Source organism: Polistes dominula, unplaced genomic scaffold (genome assembly GCF_049000335.1).
Source record: "Polistes dominula isolate Pdom_NZ unplaced genomic scaffold, Pdom_raw_medaka contig_78, whole genome shotgun sequence".
Lineage (NCBI taxonomy): Eukaryota > Metazoa > Arthropoda > Insecta > Hymenoptera > Vespidae > Polistes > Polistes dominula.
In genome coordinates, this window is record NW_028301042.1 from 2,562,080 (window position 1) to 2,587,300 (window position 25,221).

Below are 25,221 nucleotides of genomic sequence, written 5' to 3' on the forward strand. Positions count from 1 at the left end.
AATAATTTGACATGCGTAGGAACGACCATTACTTTTCCTTTCACCTAGTATAATATAGTACAATTATATTATTGTAATAGAATTTCAAATAATTATATTTAAAAATTAATATATATCATAATAAGATAATTCAAAATAAAAATATCATTTTCCTTCTGCTGTCAAATCGTAAGTTTCCTAAGTGTGTCGAATGGCGGCGCTGCTGTCGCGTTATTTGCTATCAGCTGATCTATTACATATGACTTTGAATAAATAATCGATGGATGTGTATGGTATGTACATTAACTGAAGAAATAATTGAATAATACTTTATCTTTATTCAATTATTTTAGTTGTAAAAAATTAATAGATACAAAAGATTATAACAAAAGATAAGTGTATCTTGGATATAAAAAAAGAAACGAGACAGCAAGTATATCATAGCTATGTTCGGTCGTATATTTTCATCAAATTTTCGTAAGATTTCTGTAAGTAATCAATAATGATCAATTAATTAAATATTTAATAAATATATATTTTATTTGTATTGTATAAAAAAAAACCAGAAAACATGTTTGATATTACAAATTATCCAAATCTTTAACAATTATCCTTAATTAGAGACAAATTTAGGTTATCCTTCAATTAATATTTACATGACACCTAAATACCTTCTCCTGTAGTAATGGTTCCAAAAGAAAATGAGGAAGTCCACTAAAACGAAAGTGTTTCAGTTATTGTCACGAGTATGGAATGGACCCAACGGTGCACTTGCTGGCAAACAGGCAGAACAAAAAATGATTTCTTTATTACGGAACAAGTTTCCTAAAGCTCAACTTATAGAAGTAACTGACGTTTCTGGTAAACAAAATATATATCAATCTATTTTAATATAACATGCAAGAAAAAATGAAATTTAACTAACCATGTTTTTTATTTCTTTGAGGTGGTTGCGGTGCCATGTTTGAAATCAATGTTATTGCACCGGAATTCAAAGGTTTAAACACAGTTAAACAACATCGCTTGATAAATGAGGTAAAAACAAAATTTATTATGGTATAATAAATATTAATTGTTTATTTTGAAAGTGGCATCATAAGTCACTTTTTCCAAAATATTTCTTTGCAGGTACTTAAAGAAGAAATCAAAGATATGCATGGTATTAGAATTTATACCAGAATACCAGACACGTAGAAAGGAAGTTAATTGTAATAGGATTTTGATCAAATTTTCAAAACGCAACATATATTTATTGATCTTTTTTCAGTTCGTTCATAAATTTTATAATACCTTTTTGAAAATTTTTTTACACAAATAATGTATTATTAATCGAGATATAAATTATTATCTTTTTTTTTTTTCAAAAAAGAAAAGAAAAGTAAAGAAAAGAAAAACAATATAGTCAACATAATTAAACATTTGTAATTGTTTTATGTTCATAATAGAAAATTTGAGATTAGCCGTGTTAAATTTGAATAAATATTCTTTTTTTAAATTTCCCTCCTCCGTCAGATGGAGCAGTTGACACTCGAACTCGAAATTCAAATGGAAATCGAATAAAAAAGCGCGCTTATTTTATTCGAGTTTACTAACCTTAACAGTTAACCGTTATGATTTGTGTTGTTATTGTTGTTTAAAAGACATTAAAAATGAACGTGTCCGGTAAAATTCTTTACGAAAAAATCGAATATTTAAGACCAGATTTGTCTACTAGTATAACACCCGACATATTTGATAAAATATGCGATATATCAACGGTCCAACCTTTTTTAGAATGGTTTTGCACAAATGTCAGTCGTGCTAATGTATTAACCAAAGAAGAATTATATCTGTAATATACATATATATACATACTTATTATTTATTAATGATCTCGATTTATTTATTTATATTTGAATTATTATTTAAATTTTTTACGAATTATATATCTTATAGAAAAAACAAATTAGAAAATACGGATGAATGGTTAAGTGGAAAAGAATTGGATGAAGCACTCGAAGAATTAACTCGTGATAATCCAGAATTATTAGAATTAATTGATTTCGAAGATGAAAATGTCAACGAAAAGTTTGCCGAATTAGAATCGTTGAAGGATCTTTATAAAATGGACGAAGACTATGAAAAATTATTAAAGAATAATATATTGAATTTAAAGTAAGTACTCTTATGTGTTTGTATATATATACATATATATTGTATATATTGTGTATTTTGTAAACATAACCTATACAAAACTTGATTTAACATAATTTACTTATTTATAGAGAATTAGAATATTCATTGGAAGATAAGATAGAACAAGAAGAGAATAATTATGAAAAAGAACGAATAGAACTATTAAAATCATTCAACGATTGCAATGATATTCTTGAAAAATTTGATGAACAAAATCGCAGTTTTTCTCGAGAAACTGAACAACTTCTCAATGTCTATACAGATGCAATTGAAAGTGTAAATAATTAATTTTTTTTTCATTTTATTTATTATATTAAATTGTATAAAAAGATTTTATGTATTTATTTTATTTTTTGTTTATTATATAGAAAGGATTACCAATATTGTGGATACAAATGCCCATTGATTTATTCATCAAACAAATCAAGCTTTACAACGATTACTTAGATATATTGATTAAGCGAGAATTCAGTGTGGATAATCAAGAGGTAGAACAACAACAACAACAACAACAACAACAAAATAAACAACATGATTCAGATTACGAAACTTTCATAAATGACAGTAAAGAAAGACAAATGTATAAACATACGCAAGAATTAGCAGCATGCAAATTAAAGTATTTTATTTGTATTTGTATAATATTAATATAATATCATTTGAAATGTGTAAACTATACATTTTACACGTTTACAGACTTACTCATTCAAAGTTAAAAGAAGTTTATATGAAAATGCATGAAGCATCTTACAGAACGATGCTGGAACATGCTTGTTTAATATGGAACGATGGAAATTTAAAATTACTCGAACAAACGCATTTTCTGTGAGTTAATAAAATAAATATAAATATAAATATAAATATAAATATAAATATACAAATATCTATTCTAATTGATTTTATTTCATTCAATATTTTAGAGACGAAATTGTGGATTTGAATAGAAGAAGAGATTTTTTGGAAGAGAATATTACTCTTTTAAGAGAACGACAACTTCCAGAAGTTATAGAACAATATGTAGAAACTGCAATAATTCAAGTCTTACAACAAGCCTTGTTAGTCAGATTGAGACGAAGACAAACGCGATTTGATAAGTTAAAATCTTTGTTATCTTTCACTCGTGAACATGGTCATGCTTATTCAGATTTATTATGCATATTAATGGATTCTCAATTTCATTCACTCAAAGAAATATCTGAATTTATTGCCAATGCTCGTCATTATTTAACCACAGAATATTCTCTTTCTTCTTCTCGTTGTGTAAGTTATTTTGTTCTTTTTCTCATTTTATTTTCAACCATCAATCAAGAATTGATCTAGATAAGATATAATCTTAATGAAATTTTATAATTTAATTTAAATATATTTGTTAATAGGAAATTATGCAACAACAGCAGGAAGAATATGCGACAGTTCAGGGTTCCATTATCAATCAAAATATCTTTAACGAATTATTTATATCCATGATGTCGATCAATGATGTTTCTTCCGATGCATTAAATCATGCACTAGTCAAATACAATGATTTAATATCGAGTAATAAAGAAAAGAAACAATTTATACTCGATACATATATAAAAAATGAAATCAATAGGATATTGGAATCGTAAGTAATATTATTAATGTTTTATTATTTTGATAACTCTCTTTAAAACAATTTAATATCAATATATTCTTCACAATCAGGGAAAAAGAAGTATTGAATAATTATGATAAAGAAAGAAATATTGGAATTACTAGAAGCTTTGTACCTCTTCCATACAAATTGAATGTGCAATATCATAAAACATTGGAACTATTTGAAAATGTTAAAACACATTTAACGACAGTGAGAAACGCGTTAAAAGAAAAAATGGTAACAAATATATCAATTATATTAATTATTTTATTAAATTATAATCTTTAGGTACTAATTAATTTAACATCATTTTAAATGCAACGTGTAATCGTTCATAAATTCATTTTTTTTTGTTTGTTATTGTTGACGTTTTCTAACCTAACAAATTTTCAGAGAAACAACAATGATTTGGAAAAAGATAAAGACATTTTGTGGCAAAGATTTTTAACCGATCCTGAAACGTTGAGAAAGCATTACGAAGAGACTAAACGAATGGCAGATCGATCACATTTTGGAAAGGATACTAGTTGAATAAGACTTTCAATAGAATAAGCGTATAAGAACATTTTTAAACCCTTTGACATACAAATTTTATTTTAAAATTTACATTGCTTTATAACATTCAATAAAATTGATAATTAATTAATTAATATACTATAAAATAATAATTTCATAATTTTGTAACATTTGATACTTCATAAAGCAGAAACAGCTGAAAACAAACAGTTGTTGACGTTTTGGAGATGTCAAATGTCTACAATGACAGATAAAATAAATGACGTCAACGAGACGTCATTGTATGTCAAGGGATTAATGCTTTAATCATTTTTATTACAAAAAAAGAAACAATAAGAAAAGAAACAAATAAATATATATTAGGTGGACTGGAAAGTAATGTCGTTTCTACAAATGTCAAATTTTGTATATTTTTATCAAAAACCGATTGATTTTTATCAATTTGATATTAAACATTTGCATACTAGATGAAGAAAGGTTATTGATAACAAGATTGATTATGTTATTGACTAAAAATATAAATTTATTAGAAATTTATTCTTTTGAATTTAAGGTTAGAAAGCGACGTTACTTTATATATATATATATATATATAATATATATAGTTACTAAACAATTGAATAATCGAACATAAAACTAAAGCAATATAATAAAGGATAGGAAATTAAGAAGATCATTCAAATAATAATAATTTACATTCGTGCTATTTCCTTCCTTCTTTATTTTTATATTAAAAAAAAGAAAAAAAAAAATTACGAATTAAATCCTTGAGAACAGAAGAGATGACTAAAATAATATCCTTTCTAATTCTTTCTTTTTTTTCTCTTGCATATAGACACATGAACACACACACACACACATCAAAATGAAACTATTTTACATCATCATCCATAGCTCAAAATGAAATAGTATTTTTATATTTAGAGAGAAAGAGAAAGAGAAAGAGAGACAGAAACAAAAGAGAGAGAGAGAGAGAGGGAGAGTGAGTGAGTGAGTGCAGTTAACGGTGAGACACCAGAATGCTCAACGTTTATTCAGAATGAGTGACTGTAGTGTGGCGAGTTGTTGTGGTGGGCGGGGAAAAGGGGAGGGAGAAGGTTGTGGAAGGGGAATGTTATGAAGGACTAGGTGGGGATGTAAATAGAATGATGAAAGAAAGAAATAAAGAAAGAGAGAGAGAGAGAGAAAAGTTATGTGGAACTGGGACGTGGCTATGAAAGAAAAAGAAGAAATGATGATGGTGGTGGTAATGGTTGTGGTGGTGGTAGTAGTGTAAGGGTATTATCGATTCGCCGGGGCTCGCAAGTTAACGGTTTGTTTACAAGACCGTGGAGGGGAATATATATGCGCGCATGCGCTACGTGGCCAAAACAATAATAACATAGTGTAGTAAAGAAGAAAGGTTCATAGCTGATGGACGAATGTGTATTATTATCGTCCCAGAAGAACTAATCTATATAACAAACTAAAGAACTTGATATTATTCTTCTTTATATTATCTGTGTATTATTTAATATCTCTCATTTCTTTTATCTTATTGTGTATATTCAATTAATTGTATTTTAAATATATAAACAAAGATAAAAGTATTATAATCTATTTTACTGTGAGTTATCTATGTGTGTACATTTTAAAACATATATCAATGAGAAAAATTGTTCCTGTTGAATCGATACAAGTAATATAATAAACGTGACTATAATAATAATAATAATAATCAAGAGAAAGAGAGAGTGTGCGTTAAAGATGATAACGATAGTGAGATGATGAAATATATCAACGTTCTAAATCAAAAGAATAAATTGGGATTTCATTGAGAAAGAGAGAGAGAGAGAACATTTTTTTTAAATAAACAGTGTATCAGAGACTGTACGTTGAGAAATAGAGAAATATTATATAAAAGCTTAATGATATAACATTATATATATATATATGTATATTTATATATACATGAAAACATAGCGTTTCTCTTTTCATAACAAGCTTTGTATTTCATTGATAATTACAAATTGTGGATTTTTTCTGTTTCATTTTACGATAAACATCCCCCACATTAAAGAAAAATAAATAACAAGAAGGAAATGAATAATAATAAAAAAAAAACAACGTATTGAATTTCAATAGAAATTATAATAAAGGAGGAAAAATAAATAAATAATACTACAAAAGAGGATAAAATTAAATATATATATATATATTTGAAGCGTATTTATCGGATGAATCAGACTTTGCGGTGTCCAGCAAACGTGCTTGAAGAAAAATAAATAAAAAAAAGAAGGAGAAGGAGAAGGATAGTCATCCAGGTCGTGGAAGTGGTGGTAATGGATTAGTAGTAGTAGTAGTAGTAGTACTAGAAGAAGTGGATGGTGCTACTAGTCCTATTGCTGATTCTCTCCTAGTATTATTCTGATGGTGGTGGTAATAATTGCGCGCGAGTGTACGAGCGCATGGTCAGATCGAATAATTGACTGTGGTAGTGTGGTAGTGGTGGGTGGTTAAAAGAGTGGTGGCATGGTATGGTGTATATTCCACAATCTCCGGCATAACAGAACAACGTGATCTCACTACCGTCGCGTTTGAACACAACAAATTTCTTACTTGTGTGTGAATATCTCTCCTATATAAACAAATTTATATTTATAATAATAAATAATCAATGTGTCTCTCTCTATACGTGTAACCGTTGTATGTGATATGATGATATGTAATAAACACGTTTGCGAATAAGAATGGTTAATAGAAGAGACCTTGTTCTTATACAATACACGAGGTGAAAAGTAAAGAGAGTACATTGATCGATCCAAGCCACGCAAACAAGAGAAACCTTACGTATGTGTATGTGTTATATCCTTACGTGGTGTTATATACGTGTATGTGCGTGAAAATAGTCAAGGAGGCGGCCGGTTCTGTTGTAAACAAAGAATCGATCCAATCGTTTTGAAAGCATACGTACACACACACACACACATATATATATATATACATATATATTTATAACAGTATATGGACTACCAGTTTCTATTGTAAACATAGTCAAATCCCTTTGAAATTCTTTGAAGTGGATAAAAGGATTCACGTTTAAAAGAGAAATAATCATCATCTTCCAAGATGCCAACCGCTCAAGACACGACTACGTACCTGATCGAAGTAATGCCAGGAGAAACAACTCAGGATTTTCTATCTCACGATGTTGATCTACTCGTATCGCAAATAAAGGAAAATTTACGATTAAACGGATTGAAAGCTAAATCTAGCACAGTTAATAGAAATCGTGCTACACCATATCGAGTACCATCGTCCCGTTCCTCATGGGTCGACTCTAACAGTTGCGATCTTTGTAATGCACAAAATCGAACTGATAAATTAAATGCTGCTCAAGTACAAGAGGGTTTAGATCAACAACAACAACAACAACAACAATTGATTCATTATCAACCTGAATTTTGGCAAATAACACAACAACAACAACAACAACAGCAGCAATGTTGTCATCGATATCATCATCATCATCATCATCATTGTCAACACAGTCATCATCGTCATCGTCATCGTCATCAACGTCAACATCTTCATCATAATTGTTCCAACAACGACAGAGAAGACGACCCTTATGAATTGTTACAAGAACTTTTACGAGGAGGTGGTTTGATCAAGGAAGCTGTCAAACGATTAAAAGCTAATTTCGTTGAATACAAATGTTCAATGGATAATAAACTTCAAGAGGACGACGATGACGTCGACGACGACGATGACGTTGACGATGACGATGATGAAGATGACGAAGTGGAGGATGGTTTAGAAGATGGAATGGTTATTAATGGTGCAAAGGAACGTTCTATGGTGTATCGGAGGAAACCTTATTTCTACGATTCCGAAGATGAACCATTGGTTTACGAATTATGAAAGAGATATAAAAGACAATTTAAAGTGTAAAAGAAAAAGAAGAAAAAGAAGAAGAAGAAGAAGAAGAAGAAAAAAAAATAATTTAATTTAATTTAAATAGAATTCGGATAATCTCGATTTTATATCACACATTCGAATTCTTCATTAATAGAAAGAAAAAAAAAAAGAAAGAAAAAAGAAAACAAAGCGCCAAGGAATAATAATAATTTATCATTTGTCTCTTTTTCGTTTATCGTCCATAATTTATTTTTACTGTAACATTTTGTTTCTTTTTTATTTTTACAAATGAAATTTGTAAAAATTAACATGACGAATTCGTAGAAATTAAAATGAGAGTAACGGATGTTTTTTTCTTTCTTTCTTCTCTTTCGGCGCTTTTCAAATTATGTGTATATGTGTATACGTATGTGTATAATATTTGCAGGCGTGCGCACGCGCGCATACTTTGCTCCGTTCTGCTCTGCTATTGTGTGTGTGCGTGTATGTGTATAATACGTGTGTAAACACGTTTAGAGAGGACAAGCGTATTCCCCACCACAAATGGCCGTGTTTGTAAATATGCTGCCGCCATTATTACGTACACGCAACACGAAACACAACATCGGAAAACGAAGATGATCGGTTCGACAATATTCGGTTAAGTTCGGGTATAGACGCACAGGGGCGTATCGACGAGTCACGAGATCTCTCTTACGTACGAACCATACGTTTTAATGACGATATTTTGTAGGAGTGGGGGAAAAGAGTTCTTGGAAAACCGTTGTATATTTTGTTAAAGAGCAAGAGAGAAACGTAAGGGACTAAACGAAGATAGAAAATAACGAAAAAGAAGAATTCTTTCCAGAGTGTTGTTACTTTTAGCACGACTTTCAAATTTTTAATTATCGAATAATTATGAATCGATTATTTGTCTATCGTATAAACAACAACATATCGTTCGATTTTCTTCAATTAATTTCAATTAAAAGTGCAAATATTATATGAAAAATGAAAAATTTCGATATATTTCGAATATTTCATTTAAAACACAAATCAAACGTGTTGCTTGTTCAACATCGATCGATGATTTATTATCGATCGAAGATAAACAAAAGATTTCTCGTATTTTTTTTTTTTTTTTGTTATCAGTCAAATTATTTTGTTGATAAAAAAAAATATGGCAGATATTGAGAGAATATATTTTATTTTATTTTTTATTTTATTTTCCAATAGAGGAATTTGAACGATACGTGAGAAATCTTTGAATTTAAATACAAAGTTTTCAATGTTCCTTTTCTGATACGTGTACATCGTGTTTACATACGACATATACACACACATATATATATACACATACAAATACATATCACACACGCATATATATGTATGCATAACGAAACACAACAAAGGAATACCAATCATCGTGTGAAAGAATGTGTAAAACGTTATTAAAAAGTATTGAAACACACACACAAGTTTTGCATTTGAAATTCAATTTATTGTGCAAATCAAATGAAACCATTGTTTTTTTTTTTTTTTGGTCAAATTAAATTCACATTATTATTTGAAAATATTTCAAATTACATCATAATACCCCCCCTATGGCTTGTGAATTATTATAAGTTAAATCATGTTTATATATGTACATTACCTTATTAAGTATATTATTTATAAACATTTTGATTATAAATTTTAATTAATAAATTATTACAATAAATAATAAGGTATATAAAAATAAATGTTAATACGATTAGATAGTTTTTTTTTTATTGTTATTGTTCTTTTGTTTTTGTACAAAAATTGAAGAACAAAAGTTTGTGGTATCAAAATTTGATTTGTTAGAAAAGTTGAATTTAAAATGCAAAACTTTTTTTTTTTTTTTTTTTTTCAAATGAATTATAATTTAATAACAACGTGCATCAACAAAATGAGACATACAGTATATATATATATATATATATATATATATATATATATATATATATATATATATTTAAAACAAAGAAAAAAAAACATAAAAAAAAATAATAATAATAAACTAATTAATATTCTCATCGGCTACCTCCAGAGCATTTCAATACACTAAAATAATTAATTAATTAATTAATTGCATCCTTCCTAGTAGAAATAGACATATATATATATATATAGGAAAAAGAACAAGAAAATGAAATAATAAAAATCAATATTAAAATGAAAATGACAAAATCAGAAAAAAAAGAAGAAAGAAAACGAAAATGAAAAAAACAAAAAAAAGATAAATAATATCGAAATAGCACAACACGAAACTTCGGTTTCAAAATGGCCGACTAATTTTTTTTCTTTGTTTGTATGTTTATTATTATTATTATTATTATTATTATTATTATTATTATTATTATTATTATTATTATTATTATAATTCTGTTGTTTTTTTTTTCGAAATTGAAATAATGCAAACCACTTACAAAAGTGAAAGAAGAAAGAACGATCGTGATTTAATCAAATATGCAACCTTTCAAAAAAATAGGATATTTTAAATGATAATATTAATTGTTTTCTTTTATATTTTTTTTTCCTTTCTTTTTGATTTTTATTTCTTTTTTTTTTTTCGATCGTGTTTCTTCAATCACCGAAGACCGTTGTTGCATTTTCTTTTTTAGAGTATTATGTATGATTAAAAAATTCAATTGTGCTGCGTGAGTGTGTGTGTATGCGTGAAAAGATGTTTAGAAAAAAAAAAGATTACATGTAAACAAGTAAATAGATAAATGAATGAATATTAACAAATTAATAAATAATAATAATAATGATAATAATAATAATAATAATAATAATAATAAGAAGAAGAAGAAAAAGAAGAATTAACACTAGATATACCACTATTTTCAATATACCTATTTCTACACCACACTAGTCAAAATGAGACTGGTGTATAAAAAAAAAAATGCTTTTTCAGACTCCCAGTCTTTATTTACTCTTAAAAAATAACAAAAAAATGTTTAACAATAATAATTTTAATAGATAAATGGATTCATAGACATTTTCAAATTATTTACAGAAATTAAATGTTACATGAAGTAGAAATTTTCAATTAAAATGGCGTCAAAATCAGTCAAAATGACTGGTTTGGTATATCTAGTGTTATAAAATACAAAAAAAATATTTTGCTGTGCATGTTTTAGTGCATAGTCATTTACTTCTAGTAATAATTATGTTATATTATTATTATTAATATTATTATTATTACTATTATTATTATTTAGTTTTCTTGCATTCTATTTTTTTTGTTCTGGTTTGTTAAATAGATTAGAAAACACGAGAAGCAATCAATTTGTAATTGGGCAAATCCCATTGTGCCACGGGATGATGATTCATATCTCTGACGTCGAAGGAAATTGTTGAACAGGAAACAGCTCTTGTATGAAAACTGATGCGATTATAATCGATATTTATAGCTGTATCTTTCTCATCAATATGAATATAGAAATGTGTGCTATTGTTTGGATATATTGTATGCATGTATGATATGTGTGTGTGTGTGTGTGTGTGTGTGTGTGTGTATGATGATGTGTATATGGGAATATGTTTGTGTGTGTTATTTAAGGTGCTTGCAAAAGGCACTAATGAAAAGAATACGTACGACTCTTCAGTTTGATGAAATCGCCTTAGTTAGGTTATTAAAAGAAATTAGTATACTAAAAATACATGTATGTAGTTGTTGTGTTGATGATTAAAAAGAAAGAAAGAAAGATAGATAGATAGATAAATAGATAGATAGATAGATAGATAGATAGATAGAAAAAGAACGCGTGCACGTAACGAGCGTTTTATTTAAACTCATAATTAGATAAATGAATTTTTATGTTGTCCTATTATTAATAATTTTCTTTCTTTCTTTCTTTCATACATTCATTCATTCATTCATTCATTCTTCTACCTACTTCTTCTTCTTCTTCTTTTTGTTTTTCAAAACAGTGGTATTTAAGCTCCTATTTTCATTTCTTTTTATTTTTTTTTTTTGCTTTTTATTTCCTTCAAAAATTTCGTCGAATAGAAATGAAAAAAAGAAAATGATAAATCGTGTTGTACGATAGTTGGAGATTTTTTGTCTCCTATTGAAAAAATAAAATAAAATAAAATAAAAAATACATTGAGAGACTAGAGAGAGAGAGAGGGAGAGAGAGAGAGAGAGAGAGGAAAGAAAAAAAAGAAACCGATAAGTTTTGTTTTGACTACCGTATTATGTACATAAATATTTGTATCGTTTCGTTTTGTTTTGTATTTAATATGCAATACCAATTTGAATCATCGATTGATTAGCAACAGTAGTAGTAATCATATATAATAGTATGCATTTACTATTAATCACATTGAAATGTGTGCGTGATATCTGATTAACCTCTATATATATATATATATACATGACACGTCATAATCATCATGTCATCATCTACTACGAAAACTTTCGAAAGCCAAATTTTTAATTTTGATTGCATAGTCCGTTATAAAAATATCACGTGACTATGCTTTATTTGTCATCATTACGTGTGTCGGCTTATTTATTATTATTATTATTATTATCGGAAGGTTTTTTCTTTTTTTTTCTTTCTTTCTTTTTTTTCTTTCTCTTTCTCCTCCTCCTCCTATCATTATCCTTTCTATTTAATTCTAATTTTGATCCTCGCAGTTTGTTTTTGAACGAACTTTTGAAAAAGTTTTGAATATTTTTACATCGGTCAATTTTATATTCCACTTTTTTTTTCTCTCTCTTTATATTTTATCTTTTTTTTTCTTTTTAATTTTTTTTTTCGACTAAAATTTACAAACTTTTGATTTTGTATATCAGTGATGAATTTTGTTTGTTTTTTTTCTTTTTTTTGTAAATAATCGATTAGGGTAACTTTATTTTTTGCTATACGTTCGCAAAGTAAATAAGAGGAATTTTAATGACAAACTTTTGACCTTGGTCGCATATTGACACAGATTTCAACGCGAGATAACGAACATAGATATGTGACCTAGTTGTGTATACGTTATATACGTGTACATCCATACATACGTGTGTACGTGCATACATCGGTTATAAAAATATTACGATCGATAACATTGTAAACAGTAAGAAATAATTATTTCTAAATATGATTCAATGAATCATTGAACTTTGATATCATAAAGAATCATTTTAAGTGGTATTAAATATCATTGATTTAGCATTTATTATTAATGATAACGAAAAGAAATACATATTTCAAGAATTCGATATTTTCTAAGTATCATATTTAATAATATTTTTGTTTAAAAAGATCTGATTACATTTTATCGTTTATTTTAAGTAAAAAAAAAAAAAAAGAGCTGTGAAAGATTAAATATAATATTAGTATTATTTTATTTTTATTTTTGTGTGATAAGAGAGAAAGAGATAAAAAAACCAATAGGTGACGTCGATCGTATGCAGATGTGTTTTGATTGGTTGGTAAAAATAAGTTTAGATAACTCAGCCAATCGGTGTCCTATTTAGTGTAAGGTAAGTTACGATATAAATTTTAATATATTTATAACGATTTATATATATATATATATATATATATATTTAGATTAATATTCTTTTTCATCTCTCATATTTAATTTTTATTGGAAAAAAAAATAATATTTTGATAAATGAGATAAAGTAAAAAATATATTTGACGTGACAAATTCGTCGTCGTGTATTACTGCGCAGAATTCAAGATGGCCGAATCTGTTTCTACGGGCACGTATGTATACGTACCATTGTAACGTTTCTTCATATATTTTTATATCGTTTAATTACATTTATGAAGAGAATACATTTATTTCATAAAATTATTCATTCATTCTTCTTTACGCAAAGAAGGTATCGTCGAATTAATCGATCATAATGGAGGACAACGATATAATCGAACGATCGAATACAACATCGCGATTTAAACGATGTATTTACCAGTGATGAGCAAAACAAATATTATGTCAAAATTTTCAAAAATATATTTTTAATTTATTCATATATACATCAGAGTTGCATTACGATTAATTAGTTTGTATATATAAAAAGTCAACATTGTACGTTATCTTTTTTTTTTTTAAACGTCACAATGTTTATTTTCGACAAAACATTTGCAAATAAGTTCAAGGATCAGTATTATTGCTCATCGCTGTATATAATATGTATATACAGGTTGCATTACAAATATGATAAATAAAATCTAACCTCTATTATAAAATCAAATTAAGTTCACTTTTAGGACAAAAATTGAATTTCAAATGACAATACAATATTTGAGGATCAAGTTAACAATTGTAATAATTAATTTCGTAAATAATTAAAATAATAGTATTAAGTGTTTGTTAATTATATTTATATTGATTATATAATAAATTTATTGATAAATAATTTTAAACCGAGATTATCAACTTCCGTAAATATAAAATATCGAAGTATAATTAATTGAAGTAACGAATGAACGTAATAGCATTGTAAACGTTGTGATGTGGTGGATCTACTTTCTTTTTAGAAAGTATCATTGTAAGAAAATAATATATGTGATATATATATCTCATTCTCACGGTTCGAAACTAATAAGAACACATTTTATTATTAATTTGTTATATTTTCAAATATTTATATATATATATATTATTAAATTATTACTAAATATTACTATATTAAATTACTATACTAAATTACTATACTAAATTACAATTAAATATATATATATATACATATATATTATTACATATATAATACATATAATACATATTAAATACATATATATATATATATATATAGATTTATATATAATATTTTTTTTCTAAATAAAGAATAATATTCAAATATGTTTTCCTTTTAATTCAAGGAAATGTTTTATTTTCTTTTTGTCCAGATTCAACATGGAGTCCTATTATGCACGTGGTGACCATACCCTTAAAGTTCCTATGTCTCTTTTTCGAGAAAATCGTGAAAGACTTATAGCTCGTTTGAAAAGAAATTCCGATGTTTCAGCTGCTAAAACTTTTGTTATTCTTCAAGGTGGGATCGAAGTCCCTTTTAACGATACGGATACCAACTGGCCTTTTAGGCAGGTAGGTAGATATTTGCATTTTTGTTGTTGATCCTTTCTAAACTGACCCTATGACGAAATTAAAATATCTTTCTATTTATATTATAAAACTTTTCACACACACACACACACACATTTATAGTATTCTAATATACTGAATGTTATATAATGAAATTTGAAATTGTACACACACACACACATATATATATATATATATATATATATATATATATATATATATATATACACATGCGCATAAGCAACTATTTTATTTATTTTTTGATTTACATATAATCTTATCTTAAAATAATGCACGTGGTAGAGCATAAGTTTTTAGATTCGTAGTCTTACAATATGGAAATTTAACTTAAAAAGACATTTTGCAAATTACTTGGAAACTTTTGATCCAATCTGTACAACACACTAGTCACAGGTTTTCTGAGAAATATACTTATGATGATACGTACGTGTATGTGTGTATCATCTGTCCCTATTGTATATGTATATATTAAGAGTACATTAACCTCCTATGGTCAATCAGTATGTTTAGATTTTATTGAAAATTTTATTTTGAATTAATAATGAAAGCTAGGAAAAATTTGTTGAGAAATCCGATGACTGTGTTTTTCGTATTTGTATTTCGTTTCATCCTTGATATATTCCAAAGCATCAGATTTTTTTTTGTTAACCGCCATTCACTTTGCTTTCATTCTTCTCTTACATCCCCTACCCTCTTTCATAAAAACATTCGAACACGTTGGGGGAACCTGTTGTGTCTTGCTAGCGTATGCCTGCTATTTCCGTTGGCCAGTCTTCTTTCAAAACAAAGGAACATATATGAACCGTTTATTTTGAAAATAGCATATCACTTTTTAAGACATTAATTAATTATAAGATTTAATTGAATACACATATATATTTATTTTTTAAATATATCTAGTTTCTTTTTCAGAATTTAAATTAATTTAACTTTTTAATTTAGTTTCATATTTAATTTTATAATCAAATGTATTTCACACATATACATTTATAGAGTTATATATATATATATATTTCATTTTCTAATTTGTTTTTTTCTTTTCCATAGGAATCTTTCTTCCAATGGTCTTTTGGTGTCGAAGAACCAGGATGTTATGGAGCTCTTGATTTATCATTAGAAAAATCAATTTTATTTGTACCAAGATTACCTGCAGAATATGCTATATGGGAAGGAAAATTGCATACATTGGAAGATTTTAAAAAACGTTATGGCGTCGATGAGACTTATTATACGGATGAAATAAAAAAGACATTGAAAGACAAAGGTGCATCTCTTTTGTTAACTTTGGTAAGAATTATTTAACGTATAATGATAAATTTGGTAATATTTTATTTATGTGATATTTACTTTTGATCAAAATAAAAAAATATATAAGTATAATTTAAATATTTAATATATATATATATATATATATATATATATATATATATATATATATATATATATATAATAATAATAATTTTTAGTAAAAAATATACTGAAAATTTAGTGAAAGAAAGAAAAAGTGGAATGTGTAAATAGCAGCAGAGAAATAACGAAGATCTTAAAATATCACATGATTATTTTTTTTTTTTTTTGGTTAAGTTATGTAAGACCGCTTTTACTTTTGCAAATATTATATAATCATTTTTTTTTTCATTTCAGCATGGTAAAAATAGCGACAGCGGATTGTACTCTCAAGAAGCTATTTTCGATGGAATAGGAGAGTAAGCGAATTTCATTTATTTATTAACTTATTTATTTATTTATTTATTTATTTAAAAATAATCTAAAGCTTTTTTCATCGATTATATTATTGTTTTATTTAATTCACAGATTTGAGGTTAATAATACTACGTTATATCCGGAAATATGCGAATGGTAAGTTAAATTAATATATTTTTATTATATAATTTATATTTTATCAAGCTTTGAATAGCCCGCCGATTCTCGAATGTATTCGATCGACCAATCACAAACATCCGCTCTGGGAAGAATTACTATTGGTGCTTTCACTTTTCGATATGATGAATATCGAACTCGATATCGAAAGAATGTCAATAAGGCGTCAAATTATTTTGACATATAGTTGTGTTTTGATATTTATCTCTTGTTTTTATTTTTAAATACATATTTTATTCTAAACGATTAGAAATATTAAATTAATTAATTTACTCGGATTAAGATTTATAAAATTATATATTTTTCAAGACAAACGCGTCGTCGTCATTTTTAATGTAACTCGATTTACAATGCATGGTACAATTGCATTACTATGTTTTAGTTAATAACAAAAAAAAATTGATTAAGTTTATTTGTAAAATTAAATGTGTGCATCTATGGTTCGTTTAGATGATAATTACGAGTCAGTTATGTGGAAAATATATATTCCGTTTGTTTTTACATTCAAAAGAATTCGTTTCAAAATTGAGGTTAGAATCCAATAAAAGAGATTATAGGAGTTCATCGAAAGCTATAACTCGGACCAGCATTTTCTTGGAAGAAGGAATGAACATTCAGGAACTACCTTTAATCGTGAAAAAGATTAATGATATTGGACTTTTATGTAATTTTAAAGGTAAGAATAATATGACTCCTTTTTGATTTTCAATACTCTGATACGTTAAAGAAAAATTGGAGTAATGTGCAACTTGGAGTAATATGCAAAAAGGGAATGATGAAGAAGCTGCTGAGAAGATGGACACCGATACTAAAATTTCTAAAAGGAGGATAGATATAGAAACGGAAGAGGGAATCGCAATACTTTTTTCATCGGATTTAGAATGTCTTAAGCGTACAAATGTTGATGAAATTTTAGAAGGATTGAATTCGTCTAATTCAACTAAAAGAATATATTCATTATTAGAGAACAAAATAGCGGATGAAATTAATTGTAGAATTGCCGTTCAAGGTTTAAAAAAGATTTTTGAAATAGAGAATGCACAAAGAAGATACAAAGATAACAGATTGTTAAGACAAGAACAATTTATTATTAATACTATCAATAGAGATGTTGCTTTGAAACAACTCGTTAAGATGATTGTCAAAAGTCAAGATAGTCAAATGATAGTAGAAGGTCTTTATGCATTGAAAAAAGACAAATTTAGTCCTGCTAAAAATGTTTATCGAGATTGTTTGTCAACTGAAGCATTAATTAGAGCATCTGATGGGGACTTTACTTTATCTCAATTAATAGATGTTCTTAAAGCTTTATCTTCTTACAAAGATTCCAGTTACCAAGAACTCATTGATCTATTGTGGATTGGTATTGCTAATAGAAAGGAAGAAATTAATGCAGATTTTTTAGTACCTTTATATAAACTCTTGTATTTATTTGATTTAAGTAAAAACACGGTTAGAACTATATTGGAGAAAAAACTTTCAGAACATTGGTTGAGATTAAAGGGTTCACAGATAGGAGAAATTTTAAATTGTTATCGTCATGATTTATCATTTTTAGGATGTTTAACGAGTGCTAGTAAATGGGCATCGGTTAGTATGAATACCTCGGATGAACAAAATCTAATTGATTTTATTCAAAGTTTACACGCAAAGAAATATATCGATGATAGAATAGAATTAACTTTAGAAGAATATATGAAAACTAAAGGTATTCATATTAAAGATCCTCAATTAATAGCAACTATCATGAATTATTGTTGTACCATGAGAGTCAGGAACGTTCATATTGTTTCTACTTGCGGAGAATATTTTATTAAGTATGGTAATAAATTACCAACGTCTTTATTGGCACCGATTCTAATGCCATTTGGTTTATTAAACGTACAACCACCTCATAGTACATTATTTTGGCAAACGTTAGATGAAATATTATCAGCTAAATTTCTTGATTTCAAACTAAACGAGATTTTAGATATTTTACTTAGTTGTATTTATTTGGAAAGATATCCATTAAGTTTTTGGGAAACAATCGTTAAATCTCATTCTTTGGATAAAATTTCGAAAAAGAAACATTACGTTTTTAACAAAGATTTGTTACGTAAGATAATATTATTCGATACATCGATGTACATCGAATGTGAAGATTATCACAATCGTCGTGTTAATTCAAACGGTATTACAAAATCATTGTTTGTTGATATACGTTTAAGAAGAATAATTAATGAAATTTCTAAACCATTGGAACGTGTTGTTGGTAAAGAAAAGAAATTAAGTAAAAATGTTCTTATTAACAAATTACCGTTCATCAATTATTATATACTCGATATTTTGATACATTCGTCATCAACGTCAACTGCAATATTTCATTTAAATTTACAAACAAATAGAAATTTAAATACCGTCGTTTTAATTCATTTGCCGGAACATTATTGTCGTAATACAATGCATTTAATTGGACCACAATTAATGAGAAAAAGACAAATTAGAAAGTTAGGTTTTCGTACAGTGAGTTTAGATTATTCAACGTTAGAAAAATTACTCGATCAAAATGACAAATTGTCCAATTATTTGATAAAACATTTTGAAGCAGCCGAGGATGCTTTATGAAATTCATTAATGGGGATTCTTTTTTCTTTTTTTTTTTTAAATAAAAATGTATTTTGTACGGATAATAAAATTGATGTGAAAAATATTCAATCATAATTGTTATGTGTGTGTGCATGAATTATATATATATATATATTTGATAATATTTCATTGAACTTTATTTATATTTTATTTTGTTTATTTTTGTATGTACAGTCGAGTAATCAAAACTGCCAAGGAAATCGACGTATTGAGATACGTGGTGAAGATAAGTTCAGAAGCTCACAAAACTGTAATGCGTATGGTGAGACCAGGTTTGGGAGAGTTTCAAGCTGAAGCAGCCTTTTTGAATTACATTTATTCCATTGGAGGTTGTAGACACGTTTCTTATACTTGCATTTGTGGTTCTGGACATAACGCATCCATCTTGCATTATGGACACGCTGGTGCACCTAACAGTAAAATTCTGGAGGATGGGGATATGTGGTAAGAACACATTTCTACAAAACTTATAATATTACTAGGGGTGCCCCGCCACGCGTTGCTGTGGCTCACAATCTGTCCGATACACACGTCTTTAAGTCAACGAATTATCTTATACCGCCATCTGTTAGAATCTTATCGAACTAACAGAGATAATCATGACTCTTTGTTAATAAACAAATAATTCGCAATAAAATAATATTGCGATTATAAATTGAGATATAAACTATCCTATCTTTCAAGTTGGATGAAACTGCACAGAGTGTGCAAAATTTGATTAAAATCAGTTAAGTAGTTTAGAAGTCCATTGCGGACAAACAACGTGACACGTAATTTATATATATTAAGAAGTTTTAAAATACAATATAACAATACATTAATATATATTTATATTATAGTTTATTCGATATGGGTGGAAATTATTGTGGATACGCTGCAGACATAACGTGCAGTTTTCCAGCCAATGGAAAATTCACCGATGATCAAAAGTTCATTTACAATGCCGTATTGAAAGCAAGAGATGCAGTTATGAATGCTGTAAAACCTGGTGTATCTTGGACAGATATGCATCTGTTAGCTAACGAAACAATGTTAACGTCATTGAAAGAAGGTGGATTGTTGATTGGTGATGTTAAAGATATGATGAAATCTGGATTGAACGAAATCTTTCAACCTCATGGTCTTGGACATCTTATGGGTTTGGATGTACACGACGTTGGTGGTTATCTTCCAGGACATCCAGAACGTTCAACATCAGCAGGCATAAGAAAATTAAGAACTGCACGTACTTTACTTGCTGGCATGGTATTAACGATAGAACCTGGTTGTTATTTCATCGATTGTGTAAGTTGTATAAGTTGATCACACTATTTTATTGAAGTTTCAATAAATTTAGTGATCATTTTATTATTTTGAATTATGATAATTCAAATGATAGTTGCTCGACGATGCATTAACCAATCCAAATCAATCACGGTTTATCGTAAGAGAACAATTGACAAGATTTCGTGGTTGGGGTGGTATTAGAATTGAGGATGATGTTTTAATTACTGAGACTGGTGTTGAAAATTTAACACAAGTTCCTAGAACGTGAGTAATATTTCAATTTAAAATTTTGTACATTTTTATTCATATATAGATGATAAATATTATTATTTTTATTTTCTAGAGTCGAGGAGATTGAACATTGGATGGCGGAAGGAAGAAACGAATTGAAGTTACCGCAAGATAAATAAATTCTAAAAGACTTTTTTTAATTTACTACTTTGATACAATCAATATATATATATATGATATATATATACATAAATATATTTTATATATAATTTATGGAGGTTTGAAACAACACTTCCAAATAAACTTAAGACATACGTGAAGAAAATTAAGAACTCTGAGATAATTCAAATGAAAGATTCAATAAGTCTCTAATTGAATTCAACGTCTCAAATTTATTCACGAATATTCTACACATATACCAAAAAAAAATATTTTTCAATAAAAAATAATTATAAATATCTAACAACAACAACAACAAAAAACAATTATATTGCGCCTTGTGTAAAAAAAAAGTACACCCAAATGTGTTTTGTTTGTATATTCACAATAATTTGAATCGAGTAGTCATCAAATCGATTAATATAAAAAAAACAACATTCCACACAACAATATACCAACATAGATTAATAATAATAATAATAATAATAATAATAATGTAAATATTACACACACATATACGCTGTTTAATTTGTTAATATGCATATTACTACGTTACTATATTACTATACTACTATACTACTATACCACGTTACTACGTTACTACGTTATTAGTATTATACTATTACTACATTATTATTATACTATATTATTATAGTACAGTATAGTATAACTACGTTACTATATTAATAATGCATATTAACTTTTATAAATAATCTATTATAAATAAATCAAAGTATTACTTGTTATTAAATGAAGTATTAATGAGTTGCTTTTTATGTGATACTTTTTACACATATATAGATATAAGAACAAAAAGAGACATGTGGACAAACAATTAGAATAATAATAATAATAATAAAAAAAAAAAAAGGAAAACGAAATAACAAAGGATGATAAATGATAGGATTATGATAGATGAAAAGTAGTTAATTGTAGTAGTTAATGTATCGTATAAAGTAGTAGTAGTAGTAGTAGTAGTGTATAGTATATATAGTATATTTGCGGTTTCGCATAGTGTCTATCCTTGTCTCTCTGTCACATTTTCTGTCTCTTTCTATCTCTCTCTCTCTTTTTCAAAGTTAAACGCTTGAGCAGCGCAGTCATTATCGCGCGTGCGAGGTTACCAGTTCGCAGTCGCGTCACAGCGCCGGTGTAGACGCGTCGTCGTCGTCGTTGTCCTCCTCGTCGTCGTCTTCGTCAACGTCGTTGTGTTCTTTCCTGGATAGATTAATTCCAAAAGAGGAAGCTAAAAAAAAAAGAAAGAGGAAGAAGAATCATTTAGAGGAAACGTCAAACGTGTGTGTTTATATTATGTGTGTTTTTATTTTTGTGGCCATTTAATTTTTATTTTTTAATTATATACTATATATATATATATATATATATATATATATATATATATGTATATATATGTATATATGTTACATATTTTTTTTAAATTACATTTTTAATCTCTATTTTAATCACACATATACACTTATATATATATATATATATATATATATATTGTATAAAGGGTTAAACAAAATGACAATTAGTGCTTTAAATATTATCAAATGATAAATTATTATTATTATTATTATTATTATTATTATTAATTGTAATATATTGAATCGATAATCATTCGAGAGTATTAAAATATACTCTGTTTTATAATCAAAGTTTAACATGTTATTTAATTTATTCTACAATTACAATGGTGTCTCTGTGTGGTTTTGTTTTGTCTCTTTTTAACGTAACTAAAACTATCTATTTATCTATCTTATCTATCTATTCATTTCTGTGCGCGCGTGCTTTGTACATGTGCATATGTATATGTATATGTGTAATATGTGCATTTACGTGAAACGTGTGTTTCTCTATTGTAATTAATACTGTTTTTTTTTTTTTTTTTTTTTTTCAAAGGACAGAGAAAAAGATAGACAAATAATAGGATTAATATAATTATAAACAAATAAATAATATGTATTCGTGAATTATTTAATTTTAATAATTTATAAACAAATTACAACAGTGTCCTGTCATATATGACAGTTTTTTTTTTCTGTATGTGAGTTTATGGGTGAATAAATCTTTTGTTTAATTATTTTTATTAAGAAGAGAAAAGAAATAGAAACAGAGAGAGAGAGAAAGAGAGAGACAGAGAGAGAGAGAGAGAGAGAGAGAATACATGACACACATATAAACACATATATACACAGATACATATTATTATTATCTTTGTCTGTCTGTGTTTGTTTGGTCAGTCATTTAAATTTCTTATTCTTAGCTTGTGTAAAGTGTCTTCTCTCTTTGGTTTGTTCTTCTAAGTGATCAAAAAAAAAAAAAAATACAAAAAGAAAAAAAAACACTAATGGGGAACGTGCCCGTCTTCTTCTTCTTCTTCTTCTTCCTCTTCTTCTTCTTTTCACTTGTGTTGTGTGAGGAGAATGATAAAGTATAAGAAGAAGAAGAATAATAATAATAATAATAATAAGAAGAAGAATTAGAAGAAAAAAGAAAAAGTCTTTTGCTTATAAATACACATACTACAAACTCTCTTGTACGTTTGAATAGCTCGTGGCCGACGACGGCCACGTTTGACGCAACAAAACACGAGAAGAGAGTGAGAGAAGAAGAAGAAGAAGAAGAAGAAGAAGAAGAAGAAGAAGAAGAAGAAGAAGAAGAAGAAGAAGAGGTTTTTAGTTTCTCTTCTCTGTGAGCAGAGAGAAACAGAAGCAGAAGCAGGAACGATCGATCGTTTAGAGGGAACACGCGCGTTAGTGTTCAAAGAGAGAGAAAGAGAGATAGATAGATAGATAGAACAGATAGAGATAGAAAGAGAGAGAGAGAGAGAGAGGGATAAAAAAAAAGGTAATAGGAATGACCAAGAAAATAACAAATAATTATTTATATTTATTTCTATTATTTATTATTGTTATAAATAATATTGTATAATTTGTATATGAAATTAATTTGTTTCTGTGATTTACATATTATAATATTTGGTCATTTTAAATTTATTATACTAATATTATTAATGATAATGAACGTGATATTAAAACTTGTAAAAAAAGGAAAATAACTAAAAATGATTAAAAGAAAAAAATATAAGGAATAATAATAATAATAATAATAATAATAATAAAATAGTATCAAGAACAATCATACTGGAGATTATACATATTGTCTGAAAATTTTGGACACCATTGGAATAAACTGAATTGCTTCTTTCCAATGGTCAAATAAACCAGCTAAAAAACTGTGATCTAGAAAGAAAAACAATAATAATAATAATAATAATAATAATAATAATAATAATAATAATAATAATAATAATAATAATAATAATGAAATTATTTTGTCTATGATTTAATATTATAAAAGCTGATCATTTCAAATGTATTACACCATTATTACCAACGTAGTAATTTCATTATTAAGCGTATAAAAATAACAAAAAATATAAAGGGGTAAGATATGAGGAATAATAATAATAATAATAATAATAATAATAATAATAATAATAATAATTATAATTGCTCAATAATAATAATTATAATTGCTCAATAATAATAATAATAATTATAATTGGACTGAAATTATTTTGTTTATGATTTAACATTATAAAATCTCATCATTTCAAATTTACTACACCATTATAACCAACGTAGTAATTATATTATTAAACGCATAAAAATAACAAAAAATAATAAAATGAAAAAAATATAAGGAAAAATAATAATAATAATAATAATAATAATAATAATAATAATAATAATAATAATAATAATAATTGGACTGAAATT

At 26.9% G+C, this 25,221-nt stretch overlaps 6 protein-coding genes across 8 annotated transcripts in view; all 6 read left to right on the forward strand.

The window, feature by feature from the left end:
* Window positions 1–237: 237 nt before the first annotated feature.
* Window positions 238–1,438, forward strand: LOC107071749 (bolA-like protein 3). Its single transcript, XM_015331004.2, has 4 exons — window positions 238–467; window positions 714–840; window positions 926–1,014; window positions 1,108–1,438. The coding sequence occupies exons 1-4, from the start codon at window positions 426–428 to the stop codon at window positions 1,171–1,173; spliced, it is 324 nt and encodes a 107-aa protein (XP_015186490.1). The 5' UTR covers window positions 238–425; the 3' UTR covers window positions 1,174–1,438.
* Window positions 1,439–1,578: 140 nt separating this feature from the next.
* Window positions 1,579–4,355, forward strand: LOC107071750 (dim gamma-tubulin 3). Its single transcript, XM_015331007.2, has 9 exons — window positions 1,579–1,810; window positions 1,915–2,133; window positions 2,244–2,430; window positions 2,523–2,773; window positions 2,851–2,979; window positions 3,075–3,414; window positions 3,531–3,760; window positions 3,841–4,009; window positions 4,166–4,355. Exons 1-9 carry the CDS (start codon window positions 1,629–1,631, stop codon window positions 4,301–4,303), a joined length of 1,845 nt encoding a protein of 614 aa, XP_015186493.2. The 5' UTR covers window positions 1,579–1,628; the 3' UTR covers window positions 4,304–4,355.
* Window positions 4,356–5,428: 1,073 nt separating this feature from the next.
* Window positions 5,429–11,947, forward strand: LOC107071751 (uncharacterized). Its single transcript, XM_089174969.1, has one exon. The coding sequence runs from the start codon at window positions 7,397–7,399 to the stop codon at window positions 8,189–8,191; it is 795 nt and encodes a 264-aa protein (XP_089031095.1). The 5' UTR covers window positions 5,429–7,396; the 3' UTR covers window positions 8,192–11,947.
* A 1,606-nt stretch (window positions 11,948–13,553) lies between these two features.
* Window positions 13,554–22,184, forward strand: Dip-C (dipeptidase C). Of its 3 annotated transcripts, none has more exons than XM_089174966.1 (9): window positions 13,554–13,676; window positions 15,052–15,250; window positions 16,316–16,555; window positions 16,913–16,974; window positions 17,084–17,128; window positions 19,952–20,221; window positions 20,617–21,061; window positions 21,156–21,307; window positions 21,387–22,184. In XM_089174966.1, the coding sequence occupies exons 2-9, from the start codon at window positions 15,059–15,061 to the stop codon at window positions 21,451–21,453; spliced, it is 1,473 nt and encodes a 490-aa protein (XP_089031092.1). In that variant the 5' UTR covers window positions 13,554–13,676; window positions 15,052–15,058; the 3' UTR covers window positions 21,454–22,184. The 3 variants fall into 3 exon arrangements, with proteins under 3 accessions (XP_089031092.1, XP_015186478.1, XP_089031091.1); XM_015330992.2 differs by lacking the exon at window positions 13,554–13,676 and adding an exon at window positions 13,750–13,905; XM_089174965.1 differs by lacking the exon at window positions 13,554–13,676 and adding an exon at window positions 14,000–14,024.
* Window positions 17,373–19,852, forward strand: LOC107071738 (uncharacterized). The gene is made up of 2 exons (XM_015330991.2): window positions 17,373–17,825; window positions 17,919–19,852. The coding sequence occupies exons 1-2, from the start codon at window positions 17,600–17,602 to the stop codon at window positions 19,754–19,756; spliced, it is 2,064 nt and encodes a 687-aa protein (XP_015186477.2). The 5' UTR covers window positions 17,373–17,599; the 3' UTR covers window positions 19,757–19,852.
* A 120-nt stretch (window positions 22,185–22,304) lies between the features above and the next one.
* LOC107071723 (C-Maf-inducing protein) overlaps window positions 22,305–25,221 on the forward strand; it is a 28,733-nt gene continuing 25,816 nt past the window's right edge. The window contains 1 exon segment of the mRNA XM_089174963.1: window positions 22,305–22,746. The gene's annotated coding sequence lies outside the window, so the exon portion shown is untranslated.

Excerpts from the sequence above, each read along its gene's own strand:
- LOC107071738 (XM_015330991.2), top strand. The coding sequence starts at position 17,600 with ATGATAATTACGAGTCAGTTATGTGGAAAATATATATTCCGTTTGTTT. Across the intron at positions 17,826-17,918 it reads ACTTTTATGTAATTTTAAAG|GGAATGATGAAGAAGCTGCT; the intron begins GTAAGAATAATA and ends ATATGCAAAAAG.
- LOC107071749 (XM_015331004.2), top strand. The coding sequence starts at position 426 with ATGTTCGGTCGTATATTTTCATCAAATTTTCGTAAGATTTCT. Across the intron at positions 468-713 it reads CAAATTTTCGTAAGATTTCT|TTATTGTCACGAGTATGGAA; the intron begins GTAAGTAATCAA and ends AAAGTGTTTCAG. Across the intron at positions 1,015-1,107 it reads AACATCGCTTGATAAATGAG|GTACTTAAAGAAGAAATCAA; the intron begins GTAAAAACAAAA and ends ATTTCTTTGCAG.
- Dip-C (XM_015330992.2), top strand. The coding sequence starts at position 13,880 with ATGGCCGAATCTGTTTCTACGGGCAC. Across the intron at positions 13,906-15,051 it reads GAATCTGTTTCTACGGGCAC|ATTCAACATGGAGTCCTATT; the intron begins GTATGTATACGT and ends CTTTTTGTCCAG. Across the intron at positions 20,222-20,616 it reads CTGGAGGATGGGGATATGTG|TTTATTCGATATGGGTGGAA; the intron begins GTAAGAACACAT and ends TTTATATTATAG.
- LOC107071751 (XM_089174969.1), top strand. The coding sequence starts at position 7,397 with ATGCCAACCGCTCAAGACACGACTACGTACCTGATCGAAGTAATGCCA.
- LOC107071750 (XM_015331007.2), top strand. The coding sequence starts at position 1,629 with ATGAACGTGTCCGGTAAAATTCTTTACGAAAAAATCGAATATTTAAGA. Across the intron at positions 2,134-2,243 it reads AATAATATATTGAATTTAAA|AGAATTAGAATATTCATTGG; the intron begins GTAAGTACTCTT and ends ACTTATTTATAG. Across the intron at positions 2,774-2,850 it reads TTAGCAGCATGCAAATTAAA|ACTTACTCATTCAAAGTTAA; the intron begins GTATTTTATTTG and ends ACACGTTTACAG.